Source organism: Anolis sagrei, chromosome 3, assembly GCF_037176765.1.
Source record: "Anolis sagrei isolate rAnoSag1 chromosome 3, rAnoSag1.mat, whole genome shotgun sequence".
In the NCBI taxonomy this organism is placed as follows: domain Eukaryota; kingdom Metazoa; phylum Chordata; class Lepidosauria; order Squamata; family Dactyloidae; genus Anolis; species Anolis sagrei.
Window position 1 is genome coordinate 176,955,016 of NC_090023.1, and position 19,188 is coordinate 176,974,203.

Here is a 19,188-nt window from a genome sequence, read left to right on the forward strand (position 1 = left end):
GTGAGGTGACCCTTCCTGTTATGACAATTAAGTCCAATGACCTAACTCTTCTGTTCCTCCTTGGAAAAGGAAGGTGCCAAGTTGGAAAGCAGGCAGGTTAAGTCCCATGGCTGCTCACTCTTTCTCCCCTAGAGAAACCTGCTCTCCTTTTTTGCAAACACAAAACTGAAAATCTTGTGTTTGCCATCAACTATCTAGTTACATCTCAAATAGAAAAAAGGCCCAGCCAATGCTTCGTATGCACCGGGAACCCTCAGTGGCACAATGGGTTAAATTATTGTGCTGGCAGGACTGGTCGACCAACAGGTTGGCGGTTTGAATCCGGGGAGCGGGGTAAGCTCTCATCTGTCGAGCTCCAGCTTCTCATGCGGGGACATAAGAGAAGCCTCCCACAGAATGGTAAAACATCAATCATCCAGTGTGGAACACATCTCACCACACTAAAACAGTGCATGTGGCTCTTAATGAGACATGCCGCATTATCACGGGGTGTCTGCGCCCTACACCACTGGAGAAATTACACTGCTTAGCTGGTATTGCACCACCTGACATCCGCCAGGAAGTAGCAGCCAATAGTGAAAGGACCAAGGCAGAAACATCTCCAGCTCATCCCCTGTTTGGGTATCAGCCAGCACGTCAACGACTTAAATCTAGAAATAGTTTTCTAAGATCTACAGAGACACTCGCTGGAACACCTCAGCAAACGAGAGTCCAAAAATGGCAGGCTCAAACCCAGAACCTCAACAAATGGCTGATACCAAATGAGAGACTCCCCCTTGGGCACACAGAGGACTGGGCGACTTGGAAGGCGCTGAACAGACTGCGCTCTGGCATCATGAGATGCAGAGCCAACCTTCAGAAATGGGGCTACAAAGTGGAATCCTCGACATGCGAGTGTGGAGAAGAGCAAACCACTGACCACCTGCTGCAATGCAACCTGAACCCTGCCACATGCACAATGGAGGACCTTCTTGCAGCAACACCAGAAGCACTCCAAGTGGCCAGATACTGGTTAAAGGACATTTAATCAACTACCAAACTCATAAATCTTGTATTTTGTCTGTTTGTTTGCTTTGTTCTGTTAGAAATGTAATATAATCAAATGGTTGCCCTGACACGATAAATAAATAAATAAATAAATATCCGGACGTCCCCTTGGCAACGTCCTTACAGATGGCCAATTCTCTCACACCAGAAATGACTTGCAGTTTCTCAAGTCACTCCTGACACACACACACCACACACACACACAACTTTTAATAGCAAGCACCTGAATGACACAGTGAAGAAACACACTTGTATAAAGTACCAATAAAAGCCAGGATCCTCAAATATCTGATGGATACATGGGATATACCATGCTGGGAGGTACCGAATATACTCGAGTATAAGCCGACCCAAATATAAGCCGAGGCACCTAATTTTACCACAAAAAACTGGGAAAACAGATTGACTCGAGTATACACCGATGGTGGGAAATGCAGCAGTTACTGGTAAATTAAAAAAAATAGATACCAATAAAATTACATTCATTGAAGCATCAATAGGTTGTTTTTGAATATTTACATAAAACTGTAATTTAAGGTAAGATTGCCCAACTCTGATTAAACCATTATTCTAACCTTCTTCAATGTCAATATGCTTATGTATCCTTTCAATAATAATAAAGAGAGAAAAATAATAAATGAAATAATAATAATAATAATAATAATAATAATAATAATAATAATAATAATAGAGTAAAACAATGGAAAGCTATATAAATAAAAATGTAATGTTCGTTGGGATTAACAGAACTCAAAACCACTGGATGAATTGACACCAAATTTGGACACAAGACACCTAATAACCCAATGTATGTCCTTCACTCAAAAAAATTGATTTTGTCATTTGGGAGTTGTAGTTGCTGGGATTTATAGTTCACCTACATTCACAGAGCATTCTGAACCCCACCAACAATAGAATTGGGCCAAACTTCCCACACAGAACCCCCATGTGGGCCACAACAACACATGGCAGGGGACGGCTAGTGTAATAATAGCAGTAATAATAGAGTAAAATAATAAATGCAATAATAATAATAATAATAATAATGTAAAATAATAAATGGAACAACAACAACAACAACAACAACAACAACAACAACAGATTATAATAAATAATCTTGACTCGAGTATAAGCTGAGGGGGGCTTTTTCAGCCTAAACAAAGGGCTGAAAAACTAGGCTTATACTCAAGTATATACAATAAATTCTCTGATTCATGGCATCACTACATATCATGTTACTGGTGTTTTTGCAAATGACCTTGCAAAAACAAAGGGAGTTTTAAAATTTTTTCTTACGTGGGTTGTTTTAATAATAGAAAAAATTGAGCAAAAAATGAAATGTCCGAGGTTTGAAGATACTAACTTGCGTGATATGGAGATGAAAACAGAAATGGTTTTTGCACGGACAACCAAATCCTGACGATGAGATGGAATGACAACGACTGAATGTAAGCGAGAGATGACATTTGTAATAGATAGCTCCTCTAATTCAATTAGTTACTATATTGCTCTCTGTAAAAGGCTGTCAAAAGTTTGCTGTGTGGCAGTAAACACAAAGTGCTACCCTTGCATCCCTTTTATCTGTGCTAGAGTCCATCCTCAAGAACAATTTGTTCCAAAGGTTATAAATGAAGCCATTTTCTCAAGTATGGAACCTTGAACATTTAATGACTCTTCAGCCTTGGATCCTGCGTAATCCTTATACAGAGGGTCATCTGTACAAAGCCAACTTTTAAAAAAAGATTTTCTACTCTGTTAGTCAGCTTGTTTCTCTTCTACCCCTATTCCTTTTTCCCCAATAAAGATGTAACTTTGTTGTTAATTATCATTGGGAGGAAGAAGCCACATGTCCACTCACTTGGTTCTTCTCCTTCTCACAATTGTTCTTTTATGGTCCTGTATTACAGCTGATCAACAAAACCACAAAATACAAATTCAGAGGCACAGAAAGTTGGTTTAGCCACAGTTAAATGTACTTAGGGTGAAACTAATTTTGATTAGACTGGTTTTGATTAACCATGTGCCCCAATGATAGAGTAACTTGGTATTTTCTATTTTTACCCAGAAACACGGGACATGCAAAGAAAAAGAGTGAGCCTTTGTAGCCCAAGTATTTCCCAGTAAAAACCACTGGCCCAGCAGGGAGAGAGGTCTCACACAAGTAAAGACTTTCTGTATATATTTCACATTTCAATATTAATGTCAAAAATATGTAGTATGATTTTACATTTGCCATTCATCTACCGGACCCAGTTCAAGGTGCAGGTTCTTACCTACAAAGCCCTGAACGGTTTGGGACCGCCTACCTGCGTGACCGCATCTCCATATATGAACCCACACGATCCCTTCTATCATCTGGAGAGGCCCTGCTCTCGATCCCACCAGCATCACAGCCGCGATTGGTGGGGACGGGAGAGAGGGCCTTTTCGGTGGTGGCCCCTCGACTCTGGAACGCACTCCCTAAAGACATCAGACAGGCCCCAACTCTGGCAGTCTTCAGGAGGAGCTTGAAGGCGTGGCTGTTCCAGTGTGCCTTCCCGGAACAATGATATCATAGCACTTTGTCCTCCAAAGCACTTTACATTTCTTTAGGTCTGCTAGTACGCCCTTACAATACACCTTATCTCCTTTTGTCCATGTCCCAACATTATTTCCAATTTTAACTTGGCCTTCCCACTGTTTTTAATTGTGTGTTGTCTTAGTGATAATGTTGTATATTTTATTGCCTATGTTTTATTTTTTATTTTTTAATTGTGTTGTATTGTTGTATTTGGGCTCGGCCTCATGCAAGCTGCACCGAGCCCCATGGGGAGATGGTAGCGGGGTACAAATAAAGTGTAATAATAATAATAATAATAAAAATAATACATAGGATTTGTGCTACATTAGAACAGTAAAGACAAATATCACTTAAGTAAAATAAACATTAAATATTAAATAACCGGAAAAATAAAATAAGGTGTAAACACTAAACTAATCTGGGAATCTGCTATTGCAATACATCCAATGAAGTGGTTTAAAACCAGTAGAAAACAAAGATTAGGACTAAGTATGTTCCAGTCTATTTGAATACACGAAGCTCATTCCAGAAGCGTGTTGAAGAACTGGTCCAAGAGTCCAGAAAAGCCTTGACTCCCAATGTGACCATCATCCCACTTTCTTTGCTAGTTAACTTGCACCCAGTATGCTTTATTATGCCAATAATAAAGTTGAGCAAAGAGTTTTCCTGGTTGAGCAAAGAGTCTTCATGAAAATAAGAAAATCTGAACGTTATCTCCCTCTACGAACCACCAAGCATGCTAAGATCATTCGGGGAGACCCTGCCTGGTGGGAATGAGAGATAGGGCCTTCTCCATGATGGCCCCTTGGTTATGGAATGCCCTCCCCAATGACATTATATCTGCCCCCTCCCTTCTGACCTTTTGGAAAAAAACTTAAATCCTGGCTTTGGGATCAAGCGTTTGTGCAATAGTTGGAGCAACTGGGAAGAGAATGTTTTAGTGGACCGTAAAGGACTGATTTGGAATATGTTTTGAACCGGCGTACTGTTTTTAATTGATTGGTCATAATTGTTTTAATTGTGTTAATTGTAATTATGTTTTTATTTTATTTTATTTTTGGCATCTAATGCAGGCGTCCTCAAACTTTTTCAACAGAGGACCAGGTCACAGTCCCTCAAACTGTTGGAGGGCCGGATTATAATTTGAAAAAAACACATATGAATTCCTATGCACACTGCACATATCTTATTTGTAGTGCGAAAAACACTTAAAAACAATGCAATAATTAAAATGAAGAACAATTTTAACCAATATAAACTTATTAGTATTTCAATGGGAAGTGTTGGCCTGCTTTTGGCTGATGAGAAAGGATTGTTGATGTTGTTGTGTGCTTTCAAGTCATTTCAGACTTTGGTTGACCCTGAGCGAGGGCTGCATAAATGACCTTGGAGGGCCATGTCTGGCCCGCGGGCCTTAGTTTGAAGACCCCTGCTTTAAAGTAATTGAAAAGTCATTCATGACATGAGCAACTATATATTTTGATATCTATGGTGTGTGTGTTCTTGGAACCATATCCCAGTGGAAAGTGTTGGCCTGCTTTTGGCTGATGAGAAAGGATTGTTGATGTTGTTGTGTGCTTTCAAGTCATTTCAGACTTAGGTTGACCCTGAGTGAGGGCCGCGTAAATGACCTTGGAGGGCCGTATCTGGCCCGCGGGCCTTAGTTTGAAGACCCCTGCTTTAAAGTCATTGAAAAGTCATTCATGACATGAGCAACTATATATTTGGATATCTATGGTGTGTATGTTCTTGGAACCATATCCCAGTGGGAAGTGTTGGCCTGCTTTTGGCTGATGAGAAAGGATTGTTGATGTTGTTGTGTGCTTTCAAGTCATTTCAGACTTAGGTTGACCCTGAGCGAGGGCCGCGTAAATGACCTTGGAGGGCCGTATCTGGCCCGCGGGCCTTAGTTTGAAGACCCCTGCTTTAAAGTCATTGAAAAGTCATTCATGACATGAGCAACTATATATTTGGATATCTATGGTGTGTGTGTTCTTGGAACCATATCCCAGTGGGAAGTGTTGGCCTGCTTTTGGCTGATGAGAAAGGATTGTTGATGTTGTTGTGTGTTTTCAAGTCATTTCAGACTTAGGTTGACCCTGAGCGAGGGCCGTGTAAATGACCTTGGAGGGCCGTATATGGCCCACGGGCCTTAGTTTGAAGACCCCTACTTTAAAGTCATTGAAAAGTCATTCATGACATGAGCAACTATATATTTGGATATCTATGGTGTGTGTGTTCTTGGAACCATATCCCAGTGGGAAGTGTTGGCCTGCTTTTGGCTGATGAGAAAGGATTGTTGATGTTGTTGTGTGTTTTCAAGTCATTTCAGACTTAGGTTGACCCTGAGCGAGGGCCGTGTAAATGACCTTGGAGGGCCGTATATGGCCCACGGGCCTTAGTTTGAAGACCCCTGCTTTAAACTGATGGAGGGCCGGATTATAATTTGAAAAAAACACATATGAATTCCTATGCAGACTGCACATATCTTATTTGTAGTGCGAAAAACACTTAAAAACAATGCAATAATTAAAATGAAGAACAATTTTAACAAATATAAACATATTAGTATTTCAATGGGATTGTTGATGTTGTTGTGTGTTTTCAAGTCATTTCAGACTTAGGTTGACCCTGAGCGAGGGCCGTGTAAATGACCTTGGAGGGCCGTATATGGCCCACGGGCCTTAGTTTGAAGACCCCTGCTTTAAAGTCATTGAAAAGTCATTCATGACATGAGCAACTATATATTTGGATATCTATGGTGTGTGTGTTCTTGGAACCATATCCCAGTGGGAAATGTTGGCCTGCTTTTGGCTGATGAGAAAGGATTGTTGCTGTTGTTGTGTGCTTTCAAGTCATTTCAGACTTAGGTTGAACCTGAGCGAGGGCCGCGTAAATGACCTTGGAGGGCCGTATCTGGCCCTCGGGCTTTACTTTGAAGACCCTGCTTTAAAGTCATTGAAAAGTCATTCATAACATGAGCAACTATATATTTTGATATCTATGGTGTGTGTGTTCTTGGAACCATATCCCAGTGGGAAGTGTCGGCCTGCTTTTGGCTGATGAGAAAGGATTGTTGATGTTGTTGTGTGTTTTCAAGTCATTTCAGACTTAGGTTGACCCTGAGCGAGGGCCGCGTAAATGACCTTGGAGGACCGTATCCGGCCCTCGGGCCTTAGTTTGAAGACCCCTGCTTTAAAGTAATTGAAAAGTCATTCATGACATGAGCAACTATATATTTTGATATCTATGGTGTGTGTGTTCTTGGAACCATATCCCAGTGGATATTGCTGGCCCGGCATATGTACAAGGAAAAGAGAAAGCCTTTCTAAAATAAACAAGCAGAGAAACATAGATGCTTTCAGTAACTCAATGGTCTGGGTAATGCAGAGGAAGAAATTCAATAGAAAGGATGATTCCCATGTAATGAAAGAGATCTTGCATGCCTACGTGGCTACGTAAGAAAGGACCACTATCAATCCTGAATTGGTTGCTCAAGAAGGGAGTTCCTTGCAAACTGTTAATGGAACAATATAACTGGACGAACGCTTTATTGATATCATAAATCTAGCAGAGCTTCTGAACAACAGAGAGATTCTTTCAGTCAGGTTGGTTAGCTTTAGATTAGAGAGGAACACTTTTTTCCTCACAGGTTTCCTTGCAAAACCACCGAGGCTTAGAGCTGACAGGAAGACTATATTTCAGGCATCATTAGCTTCCCTTAGCTTTATAGGACAATCCCAAAACTGCTCTGCTAGCATCTGCATTAGTAGAGTAAATGCAACTTGCGTTGGCACAGTCATTTAGGCAATGGAGCTAGAGACCAAGATATTTTAATGAGATTCTGACTAAATGGGAAGAAGTGCCCTTTTGCCTTCTCCTTTGCTGTGAATGCTTACATCATCTTATCTTGCAAGCAGTGCTAATATGCATGTCTAAGATGCACGACAAATAAATAACAGACCCATAAGGATGTAGATTTGTAGATTACTCTGCAACCGGTTAACACATGCTTTGTTGTGGGGCATGGAGTGGACTAAAACAAAAAGGGTGAGACGATAGAATCACAGAATAATATAGTTGGAAGAGACCACCAACCCCCTGCCATACAGAAAAAGCACAATCAAAGCACCCCTGACAGATGGCCCATGTTTAAAAGCTTCCAAGGAAGGAGCTTCCACCACATTCTGAGGCAGAGAGTTCCACTGCTGAACAGCTTTTCTTATAGTCAGGAAGTTCTTCCTAATGTTCAGATGGAATCTACTTTCCTGTAATTTGAACCCATTGCTCCAAGTACTAGTTTCCAAGGCAACAGAAAACAAGTCTGGTTCACTCTTCCTTAAGGTGTCTTTTCACATATTTATAAATGGCTAGCATGTCTCAACCTTTTGTTCTGCAGGCTAAGCATACCCAGTTCTTTAAGACGCTCCTCATAGGGCATTGTCTCCAGAATTTTGATTATTTTAGTTGCCCACCTCTGGACATCCCCTAGCTTGTCAATATATCTGTGGTGCCCAGAATTGGACACAGTATTCTGCTACAGTAAATTGTAGTAGGACCAAGTGTGTGTGTGTGTGTGTGTGTGTTGAAGAAATACCTTATGATGGTAATTATTATGTGCAGCTGGTAATGTAGGTCAACCAGCAATCTTGGATCACACCCGGTAACTGTATGGGTTTCTAGAATACAGTTCTGGAGAGTTTTTACTCTGAGATCTATGCTCAAAGGCTCTGCTCCGAGGAGCAGGTTGGAGAGAAGCCGTTATGCTGCTCTAAAGGAGGCTATGGTGGAATAGCTGTTTGCTCAAGGTTTATGTTTTGCTTTCTCATTTGACTTAAGATGAAGATGCCTTATTTTGTGTTATTTACAAAGACTATGTAAGTTTCTTGCACTGTTTGTTTTTTGTATGCAACATTGCAAGTTTGTGTTTCATCTCTGCTACTAAGAGTAAAGATTTTTCTATTCATTTCTACTCTTGTCTCTGTGTCTTGTGCATGGGAAGTGGCTAAGATCCGCTTGCTGCGCAAAATATTCTAGGTGAGGTCTAACCAAAGCAGAATAGAGAGGCATTATGAGTTCCTTCAATCTAGACACTAGACTCCTTTTGATGCAGCCCAAAATCCCATTGGCTTTTTATCTGCCGGATCACAGTGTTGGCTCATGTTCAACTTGTTGTCCACAAAGACTCCACCAGGCATCACCCATCCTGTATCTTTGCATTTCGTTTTTCCTACTTAAGTGTAGTATCTTACATTTGTCCTTGTTGAAATTCATGTTAGTTTTGGCCCAGTTCCCTAACCCGTTAAGCCCATTTTGAATTCTGCTCCTGTCCTCTGGAGTATTAACTGTCCCTCCTAATTTGGTGTCACCTGCAAACTTGATCAGCATGCCCTCTAAACCTTCATCCAAGACATTAATAGAGACAGTACTGGGCCCAGGACCAAACCCTGTGGCACTCCACTAGTCACTTCTTTCCAGAATGAAGAAGTGCTCAACCTTCCTAATGCCGTGGTCCCTTAATACACTTCCTCATGCTGTGGTGAACTCCACCATAAAACTTCATCACTGAAATTTTGCTACTGTTGTGAATCATAATGTCAATACCTGATATGCAGGATGCATTTTCATTCACTGGCCCAAATTTGGCACAAAATACCTGATACACCCAAACATGAATAATAGTGGGGAAGTCGGGGGGGGGGGGGGGTGTTGACTCTATCATTTGGGAATTGTAGTTGCTGGGATTTATAGTTCACCTACAATGAAAGAGCATTCTGAACTCCACCAATAATGGAATTGAACCAAACTTGGCACATAGAACTCCCACGACCAACAGAAAATACTGCAAGGGTTTGGAGGGCATTGACCTTGAGTTTGGGAGTTATAGTTCACCTACATCCAGAGAGCACGGTGGGCTCAAACAATGAAGGATCTGGACCAAACTTTGCAGTACACCCAAATGTGGACACTGGTGGAGTTTGGGGAAAATAGACCTTGACATTTGGGAGTTGTCTTTGCTGGGATTTATAGTTTACCTACAATCAAAGAGTATTCTGAACCGCATCAATGATAGAACCCCCATGCATTGAAGGGACTCGCTGGTATGTATGCTTTGTATGTATCCCTTGTATGCTCTCCCTTGCCCGCACATGTTAACCACGTTGCCATACACCAAGCACACCTGGTCTCCCCTCCCCGCTTTGAATCTCAGAAACAGCCCTCCTCTTGGCTGAGAGGCTGGCCAATCACAGCGAAGAAGGGTTTTTGGTGGAGGATTCACTGTCACGTTTCCAAAAAGGAAGAGAAGGATGGGCGGAGAGTTCTTCACCCTTCTCTGCCAATGGGGTTCCTAAGACCATAAGAAATATATGTTTTCTAATGGTCTTTGACGACCCCTCTGAAACCCCCACGCAACCCCCCAGGGGGTCCCGACCCCCAGGTTGAGAAACACTGATATTTTTGAACTGCTCAAGTAAAGCTGAAACCTGCTTTTACCGGAGACTCCAGAGTCTGTTATTCAGTGCTTCCGCGATTATTTTGCCCACATTAACACAACAATGCATGTGATTTGACTACCTGCAAATGCTCCATAATTTAAATATATTCTTTATCTTTCCATGCACATTGTTTCCTGAATGTTTACTACTGTCCTCAAAAATAAAGCCATTTTTGGAACTGAGAAGGATTGCTAAAGAAGGTCTACATTGGCCAGAATTAGGGTTTCAACTTCAATATATTCCCTACCTAGTGCTGGAATTAAGCAATTAAAGAATAAAAAGGGGGTTAATGATTGTAGTTGTACAGGTCCTTAATTCTTATTTTTACTTGCATTCTTACAATGCAATTTAGTCAGAAACGGAGTGGTATTGGTTTTCCAAGGAGCGGACATGACATTTCTTCCCTAGCATCACTGAGCACTTTTCATTAGCAGACCAGAAAATGTCCTTTCACTTTAAGTGTTGCTATTCAAAGTCTCCTCACATGTATCAACTTCAGCAATGGGTTCAACCATTTTCCCCTTAAAATTATGAGCTTAAGTTTCCATAATTTATTTTCTCCATATAAATTCATAATGTATAAATGACAAATTACCCAGTCATAATGGGCAATTAATTCAAGGTCACAATAGAGGGTTATACATCTTTTCCTGGTTAATTCAGGCAAACAGGTGGAAATTAACACAGGCGGGGTGTCACAACCCTGAGTTGTGAAAGCTATGGGCACAGAGATAGCACTATGATCCCACTTTTTAAAAGATTAGAAATACTTCCATTTATATTTTGTTTATTAATATTTTTCCAAGGGTTATGATGGGGAAATGGAAAGGATAGGGATGTTATTATTAATTTTAGTGAATTGTTAAATCTCAGCAAATATTTGATGAATCATCAAGAGAGGCGAGAATGATATAGGGGGCAAAGGGAAAGCATCGTATAACATTTTTATTGTATTAAATCCAGTTCTTAATCTCTATTACCCTAACATCCATTGTTTAAACTACTAAGTTTCTGAAAAGTCGATATATTTTCTATATAAAAGAGTCTTGTTGTTGTTCATTCGTTCAGTCGTCTCCGACTCTTCGTGACCTCATGGACCAGCCCATGCCAGAGCTCCCTGTCGGCCGTTTCCACCCCCAGCTCCCTCAAGGTCAGTCCAGTCACTTCAAGGATGCCATCCATCCATCTTGCCCTTGGTCGGCCCCTCTTCCTTTTGCCTTCCACTTTCCCCAGCCTAATTGTCTTCTCTAGGCTTTGCTGTATCCTCATGATGTGGCCAAAGTACTTCAACTTTGTCTCTAGTATTTTTCCCTCCAATGAGCAGTCGGGCTTTATTTCCTGGAGGATGGACTGGTTGGATCTTCTCGCAGTCCAAGCCACTCTCAGAACTTTCCTCCAACACCACAGCTCAAAAGCATCGATCTTCCTTCGCTCAGCCTTCCCTAAGGTCCAGCTCTCACATCCGTAGGTTACTACAGGGAATACCATGGCTTTGACTAGGCGGATCTTTGTTGCCAGTCTGATGTCTCTACTCTTTACTATTTTATCGAGATTGGACATTGCTCTCCTCCCAAGAAGTAAGCGTCTTCTGATTTCCTGGCCACAGTCTGCTAAGTTTCTGAAAAGTCGATATATTTTCTATATAAAAGAGGAGTCTTACTGTCCTTTATTTTAAATTGAATAACCTGTCTTCTTAAACCTTCTCTAACTTTCATATGTAGAATCAAATTTGCAGTTTGGTAAATTTAGAATTATAAAACAGAGAGTTCTAGTGCTTGTCCAAATTATAATTTACAGGATTACACAATTTTCAGTTCCTGTTATTAGTATTTTTAAAATCATCATCTGCATTTTGAAAAAAGGCATGCATATATTCCCTTACATTAAGCCTAGTTGTGTCCGACTCTGGGGAGTGGTGCCCATCTCCATTTCTAAGCCAAAGAGCTGGGGTTGTCTGTAGATGTCTTCAAGGTTATGTGGTCAGCATGACTGCATGGAGTGCCGTTACCTTCCTGCCGAAGCAGTACCTATCAATCTACTCTCATTTGCATGTTTTCAAACTGCTAGGTTGGCAGAAGCTGGGTCTCACAACAAGAGATCACCCTGCTCTCCGGATTCGAATTGCCAAAGTTTTGGTCAGCAAGTCGACAATGTGTAGGGCTGAGTTAGAACTGGTCATTTTCAAAGGCTTGTTGAAACCACCAGGTCTTCAAGCTCCTACGAAAGACCTGGTGGTTTCAACAAGCCTTTGAAAATGACCAGTTCTAACTCAGCCCTACACATTGTCGAATATGGCCTTATCCTTCCTACCAATTACCCAGATCATTTCCTCTAATCGGCCCCGGAATGAATAGCCACAGGCCCGTACCTAATATTATTATTGCCTGCCATAGCATTGCACTTAGTTCCCGGGGCCCCTAGAATTTTTGGGCTTGCACAAATCTTGGCCCGGCCTTTTAAATTTTAAATTGCCTTGAACAGGCAGGATTACTTTTAGTATATGTGTGTTCTGGCGACAATTTTTATGCTTATATTTTGTTTTGTTAATCTTATGGTTATGTTGTTTTTACTTTGTATGTTTTGTGATGTTACCTAGGAACTGCTCTGAGTCCCCTCAAGGAGATGCGAGTGGTATATAAATAAAGTATTATTATTATTATTATTATTATTATTATTATTATATAAGTTAGGCACCTCAGTCGTTTAACTCACGGCGTCACCAGTGTGTATACACACACACCAGTATAGGTTGAGTAAAGGGTATCTGAAATGTCTGAGAATAAAATTGTTTGGGATTTTTAAAATTAGAATTTCTGTATTTGCATTTATGTACACAATGACATATTGGAAATAGGTCTGTAATCTAAACAAAATATTCATTTGTCCAGAATGTGCACCTTGTCTGGAAGCAATTTTATACAGAATGTTCTTAATAGTTTTGTGTAAAAAATTAAGTTTTTGTACACTGGGTCATCAGAAATTTCAGCACCTATGTGGACAATTTTGGATTCTGGAATATTCTGGAATTCAGGATTCATTAAGTTAATGAATCCAGTTGAGGGCTATGGTATTGTGTGGTGTAGTATGAAAGGACTTTATGTTAACAATTCTTCATTTCAAAGGTATGCTCTGAATTTCTTCTAATATAGCACATCTAGATAATACCAATTCAGATTTCTCCTATCAATTTGCTTCAATCTATACAAATATTCTGGCCTCAGTCCTATTGTTATCCCTAGTAGATTTATGGAATCAATGGGATTAATGTAAGTCAGGGGTCCTCAAACTTTTTAAATAGAGGGCCATGTCACAGTCCCTCACACTGTTGGAGAGTTGGATTATAACTTGAAAAAAAAAATAAATGAATTCCTGTGCACACTGCACATATCTTATTTGTAGTGTAAAAAACACTTTAAACAATACAATAATTAAAATGAAGAACAATTTAAACAAATATAGATTTATTAGTATTTCAATGGGAAGTGTGGGCCTGCTTTTGGCTGATGAGATAGGACTGTTGTTGTTGTTTTGTGCGAGGGCCGGGTAAATAATAATAATAATAATAATAATAATAATAATAATCTTTATTTATACCCCGCCACCATCTCCCCGATGGGGTCTCGGAGCGGCTTACACGAGGCCAAGCCCGAAACAACAATTGCAATAAAGAAAAACCAAGACACAACCAAAAACATGAACAATAAACAATAACATCATAATTACATAAAACATATGGATACACAACAATGTAAAAATTACAATAGGCACAGGCACAGTAACAATGGGCGGGCTATATGTAATGATTAAAAGACAAACTGATTAAAACTAATTAAAAACTCGGGCGAGATAAAAGAGAGAAGCAGATAATTTGCGGAAGAGGGCTCATTATGGCGGGGGAAGTGGAATCAAGCTTTCACCACGAGGGGGGACACGTCTAATCCAATGACAGAGCTTTGAGGCTGAGCAGTCATGTGAAATTGTATACCTAGGCTGTATCCGGGCCCCTGAGCCTTAGTTTGAGGACCCCTGATGTAAGTGTTACTTCTCCTAGAAACAATTCAACAAATCTTCTCTAGTTGGAATGACCAACTCATTGGCTCTATTAAGCTTCACAACAAAGGAACCACTTTCTTCCCGCTTCATGGTGGGAAAGGCTACTCACCTCTCCATCCTGGAAATGCTTCTTGAGTTGCTTCAGCATGAGACTGAGTTTTTTGGATTGCACTCCACTGTAAGCCAGCAACATGCTGCCAAATTGACGCTCTGTGATCCGCCCATTCACGGGATCATGCCTTTCAAACTAGAAAAGAAAAAAAAGAACGATATCTAAATGCATGCATTCATTTAAATGCAGAAGACCACTTTAGCAAGCTTTGCAACTGCTGGTTTGTTATCAGTAAATGTTTGGTTTTTATACTTATTCCCCTGGTAGCGCAGTGGGAATAAGTATGTGCTGCCAGGACTGAAGACCGACAGGTCGCAGGTTCGAATCCGGGGAGAGGTGGATGAGCTACCTCTATCAGCTCCAGCTCCTCATGCGGGGACATGAGAGAAGCCTCCCACAAGGATGATAAAAAAACATCAAAATCATCCAGGCGTCCCCTGGGCAACGTCCTTGCAGACGGCCAATTCTCTCACACCAGAAGCGACTTGCTCCTGACACAACAAAAAAATATATCTATATGCTCCAATCGAAAGGAGTTCTGAGTCAAAAAGTTTAAGAAGAAAATAAAGAACAGTTTATTTCCAAATCTTAAACCCATTTTTATTTTCATTTATTTCACTGAAATGTTTAGAATCTGCATTATATAAAACGGACTAGTCCCATTTAAAACAATCTGAAACAATAAAAGATGATTTAGAGGTAGTAAAAACATGCTGGGCAAGTTAAACAAAACCATTTGCTGTATTACTTATTTTATAATATATTAAAGTATTTACCATATATCTCACCCTATAGTTGACAATCTCTATACACAATAAAATCAATAAAGAGCAGTTTAAAAGAATTTTAAAAGAGTAAAAACATATTAAAAACCATGTAACGCTTGAAGATAATTTAAGATGAGTTTAAACATGTTAAAATAATAATGCTGCTAAAGTCCTTTGTATAAAGTATTTCATCTTGGCTTACAGGACTTGGAAGATAAAACTCCTGTCTTTGTAGAGAGCGGGGTGGAGGAAAAATGATAACATTCTTATCTGCAAAAGCTCTTTGCTATCAGGGGATGGAGATAAGTGAGCCCTGGACTCAAAGGCACTCTTGCCTCACTCTCTCAGGGTAGAAGTCCACACTCCAGTTCAATAGCATTTTCACTTTTACCCAAGAGGTTCACAACATAAATACCCATAATGAAAGGAGAATACAAAAATCATTTTGGGATAAATCGCAGATATAGCTGAAGTGGCATTGTGCCCAATCACATATTGCCTCTTATCTGGAAAAAGCAAAGTATGATAAAAGACATTTTTCTAAACATCTATGCATTTATTAAATCAGATTCAAACTTTGAGGCCAGAATCATAGAATCATAGAATCACAGAATCAAAGAGTTGGAAGAGACCTCATGGGCCATCCAGTCCAACCCCCTGCCAAGAAGCAGGAATATTGCATTCAAATCACCCCTGACAAATGGTCATCCAGCCTCTGCTTAAAAGCTTCCAAAGAAGGAGCCTCCACCACACTCCGGGGCAGAGAGTTCCACTGCTCAACGGCTCTCACAGTCAGGAAGTTCTTCCTAATGTTCAGATGGAATCTCCTCTCTTGTAGTTTGAAGCCATTGTTCCGCGTCCTAGTCTCCAAGGAAGCAGAAAACAAGCTTGCTCCCTCCTCCCTGTGGCTTTCTCTCACATATTTATACATGGCTATCATATCTCCTCTCAGCCTTCTCTTCTTCAGGCTAAACATGCCCAGTTCCCTAAGCCGCTCCTCATAGGGCTTGTTCTCCAGACCCTTGATCATTTTAGTCGCCCTCCTCTGGACACATTCCAGCTTGTCAATATCTCTCTTGAATTGTAGTACCCAGAATTGGACACAATATTCCAGGTGTGGTCTATCCAAAGCAGAACAGAGGGGTAGCATTACTTCCCTGGACCTAGACACTATGCTCCTATTGATGCAGGCCAAAATCCCATTGGCTTTTTTTGCCGCCACATCACATTGTTGGCTCATGTTTAACTTGTTGTCCACGAGGACTCCAAGATCTTTTTCACACGTACTGCTCTCGAGCCAGGCGTCACCCATTCTGTATCTTTGCATTTCATTTTTTCTGCCAAAGTGGAGTATCTTGCATTTGTCACTGTTGAACTTCATTTTGTTAGTTTTGGCCCAGAGACCTTGGAGAAATTCATACGTTCGGGATTCTTTACTTACTATCATGCAACTGTGGATAATAGTTTAAATATGTGAAAAGATACAGTATTTCTAGTAGAAAAGCTTATTCTTTTGTAGTTTTTTTTGGGGGGGGGGGGGATTTAGGTGATCTCTCATTGTCCGAGTAGGATAGTCTTTCAAGATCAGTGTACTGGTGGGTCCGTAGGTGACTGTGGAGCCCTATTCTTGATCTGCATCTTCTCCCATAGTGAGGGAATTGGTTTCCAGGTGGAAGGTCCTTCCTGGAGGGTCGATCCCAGATGGTGAAGCTGGGAGACACCTGCTCGGACTCCTGGCCTTTGACCTGTGGGGTCTCGCAAGGTTCCATTCTGTCTCCTATGCTTTTTAACATCTACATGAAACCGCTGGGTGAGGTTATCCAGAGTTTTGGAGTTGGGTGCCATCTCTATGCAGATGACACGCAACTCTACTACTCTTTTCCACCTAACTCCAAGGAAGCTCCTCAGGTGCTGGACGAGTGTCTGACCGCTGTGGCTGTCTGGATGAAGAAGAACAAGCTGAAGATCAATCCCGACAAGACAGAGGTCCTCCGGGTCGATCGTAAACCGGATCGGGGTATAGAGTGGCAACCTGTGTTGGACGGGGTTGCACTCCCACTGAAGTCACAGGTTCTCCTGGACTCATCACGTACGCTTGAGGCTCAGGCGTCGGCGGTGGCCAGGAGGGCCTTTGCACAATTAAGACTCGTACGCCAACTGCGACCATACCTCGTGAAGGCGGATCTGGCCAGGGTGGTCTATTCCTTAGTCACCTCCAGATTGGACTACTGTAATGTGCTTTACGTGAGCTGCCCTTGAAAACGGCTCAGAAATTTCATTTGGTCCAACGGGCAGCGGCCAGATTGTTAACTGGCGCTCCTTACAGGGAGCGGTCAACCCTCCTGTTTCAGGAGCTCCACTGGCTGCCATTCAAGGTGCAGGTTCTTACCTACAAAGCCCTGAACCGTTTGGGACCTGCCTACCTGCGTGACTGCATTTCTGTGTACGAACCCACACAATCTCTTCGATCATCTGGAGAGGCGCTACTCGCGCTCCCATCTGCATCACAAGAGCGATTGGTGGGGATGAGAGAGAGGGCCTTCTCGGTGGTGGCCCCTCGACTCTGGAACTCGCTCCCTAAGGACATCAGGCATGCCCCAACTCTGGCAGTCTTTAGGAGGAGCTTGAAGACGTGGTTGTTCCAGTGTGCCTTCCCAGAATAATGAACCCTTAGCATTATGTCCTCCAAAAGCACTTTATACTGATTTAGGACTGCTTCTACATTTCTACATTTCCCCCAATGCCCCAACTCCTCTATCTTGTTCATGCCCAACATTATTTTTAACTTTATTACATTTGGCCCAGCCATAGTTTTTAAATGTGTTTTGTGCCACTGTTCAATGTTTATGTTATTTTGTGTATGAGATTTATTTTAATTACTTTAGATTAGTATTTGCATTTTGTTTCGTTTTGTAATTGTTATTGCTTGTATTGATATATTGTGAGCTCGGCCTCATGTAAGCCGCACCGAGTCCCCTGGGAGATGGTAGCGGGGTATAAATAAAGTATTATTATTATTATTATTATTATTATTATTATAAGGCGGTCTCGGTCGGGGTCGGCTTGATGCGCCTTCCTCTTGGCACGTTTCTCTCTTACGCCCTCCATTCGTGCCTCTTCAAATTCTACAGCATTGCTGGTCATGGCTGACCTCCAACTGGAGCACTCAAGGGCCAGGGCTTCCCAGTTCTCAGTGTCTATGCCAGAGTTTTTAAGGTTTGCTTTGAGCCCATCTTTTCCTGTCCTCCAACATTCCGTTTTCCGTTCTTGAGTTCGGAATAGAGAAGCTCCTTTGGGAGACAGTGGTCAGGCATCTGGACAATGTGGCCGGTCCAGTGGAGTTGATGGCGAAGGAGCATCGCTTCAACGCTGGTGGTCCTTGCTTCTTCCAGCATGCTGACATTTGTCCGCTTGTCTTTCCAAGAGATTTACAGGATTTTCCGGAGGCAGCGCTGATGGAATCGTTCCAGAAGTTGCATGTGATGTCTGCAGACAGTCCGTGTCTCACAGGCGTATAGCAAGATTGGGAGGACAATAGCTTTATAGACAAGCACCTTGGTATCCCTATGGAAGTCCCAGTCCTCAAACACTCTCTGCTTCATTTGAAAAAAAGCTGCACTCACAGAGCTCAGACGGTGTTGTATTTCAGTGTCAGTGTTGACTTTTGTGGAGAAGTGGCTGCCAAGGTAGCGGAAATGAGCAACATTTTCTAATGTTACACCATTAAGCTGTATTTCTGGCATTGGAGAGGGATTGGCTGGTGACTTCTGGAAGAGCACTTTGGTTTTCTCGATGTTCAATGACAGGCCGAGCTTCTTGTATGCTTCTGAGAAGGTGTTTAGAGTGGCTTGTAGGTCTTCTTCTGAATGCACAACTCCGTGGTACATATTTCAACCACTAAAGAATATTTACTACAGCCATCTGAGATATAATGTGGTTGCAGTGCCTGTCAAGCAGTAAACATATACTAGAGCAGATGATAAACCAAAAGAACAAAGCATAACAAATGCTGTCTGTTGGGAGTCATAGAGTTTCCACCTGTATCGGGAAGAAAAACCTGCCAATAAAGTTATAAAGCCACAGGAATATAATAGGTCGGTGCTAACTTGACAAGCTATGCTCTTCACAGAAATGCTTCCTTCACACTGTCAA

The 19,188-nt window shown here is 41.5% G+C and overlaps 1 protein-coding gene across 1 annotated transcript in view; it reads right to left on the minus strand.

Moving 5' to 3' along the window:
* The window catches only part of MICU1 (mitochondrial calcium uptake 1), a 281,117-nt gene that overhangs the window by 64,198 nt on the left and 197,731 nt on the right, over positions 1–19,188 (minus strand). Inside the window, exon 9 of the mRNA XM_060768821.2 lies at positions 14,267–14,404. Within this exon, the coding sequence (XP_060624804.2) occupies positions 14,267–14,404 (138 nt within the window). The remainder of the gene's footprint in view (positions 1–14,266; positions 14,405–19,188) is intronic.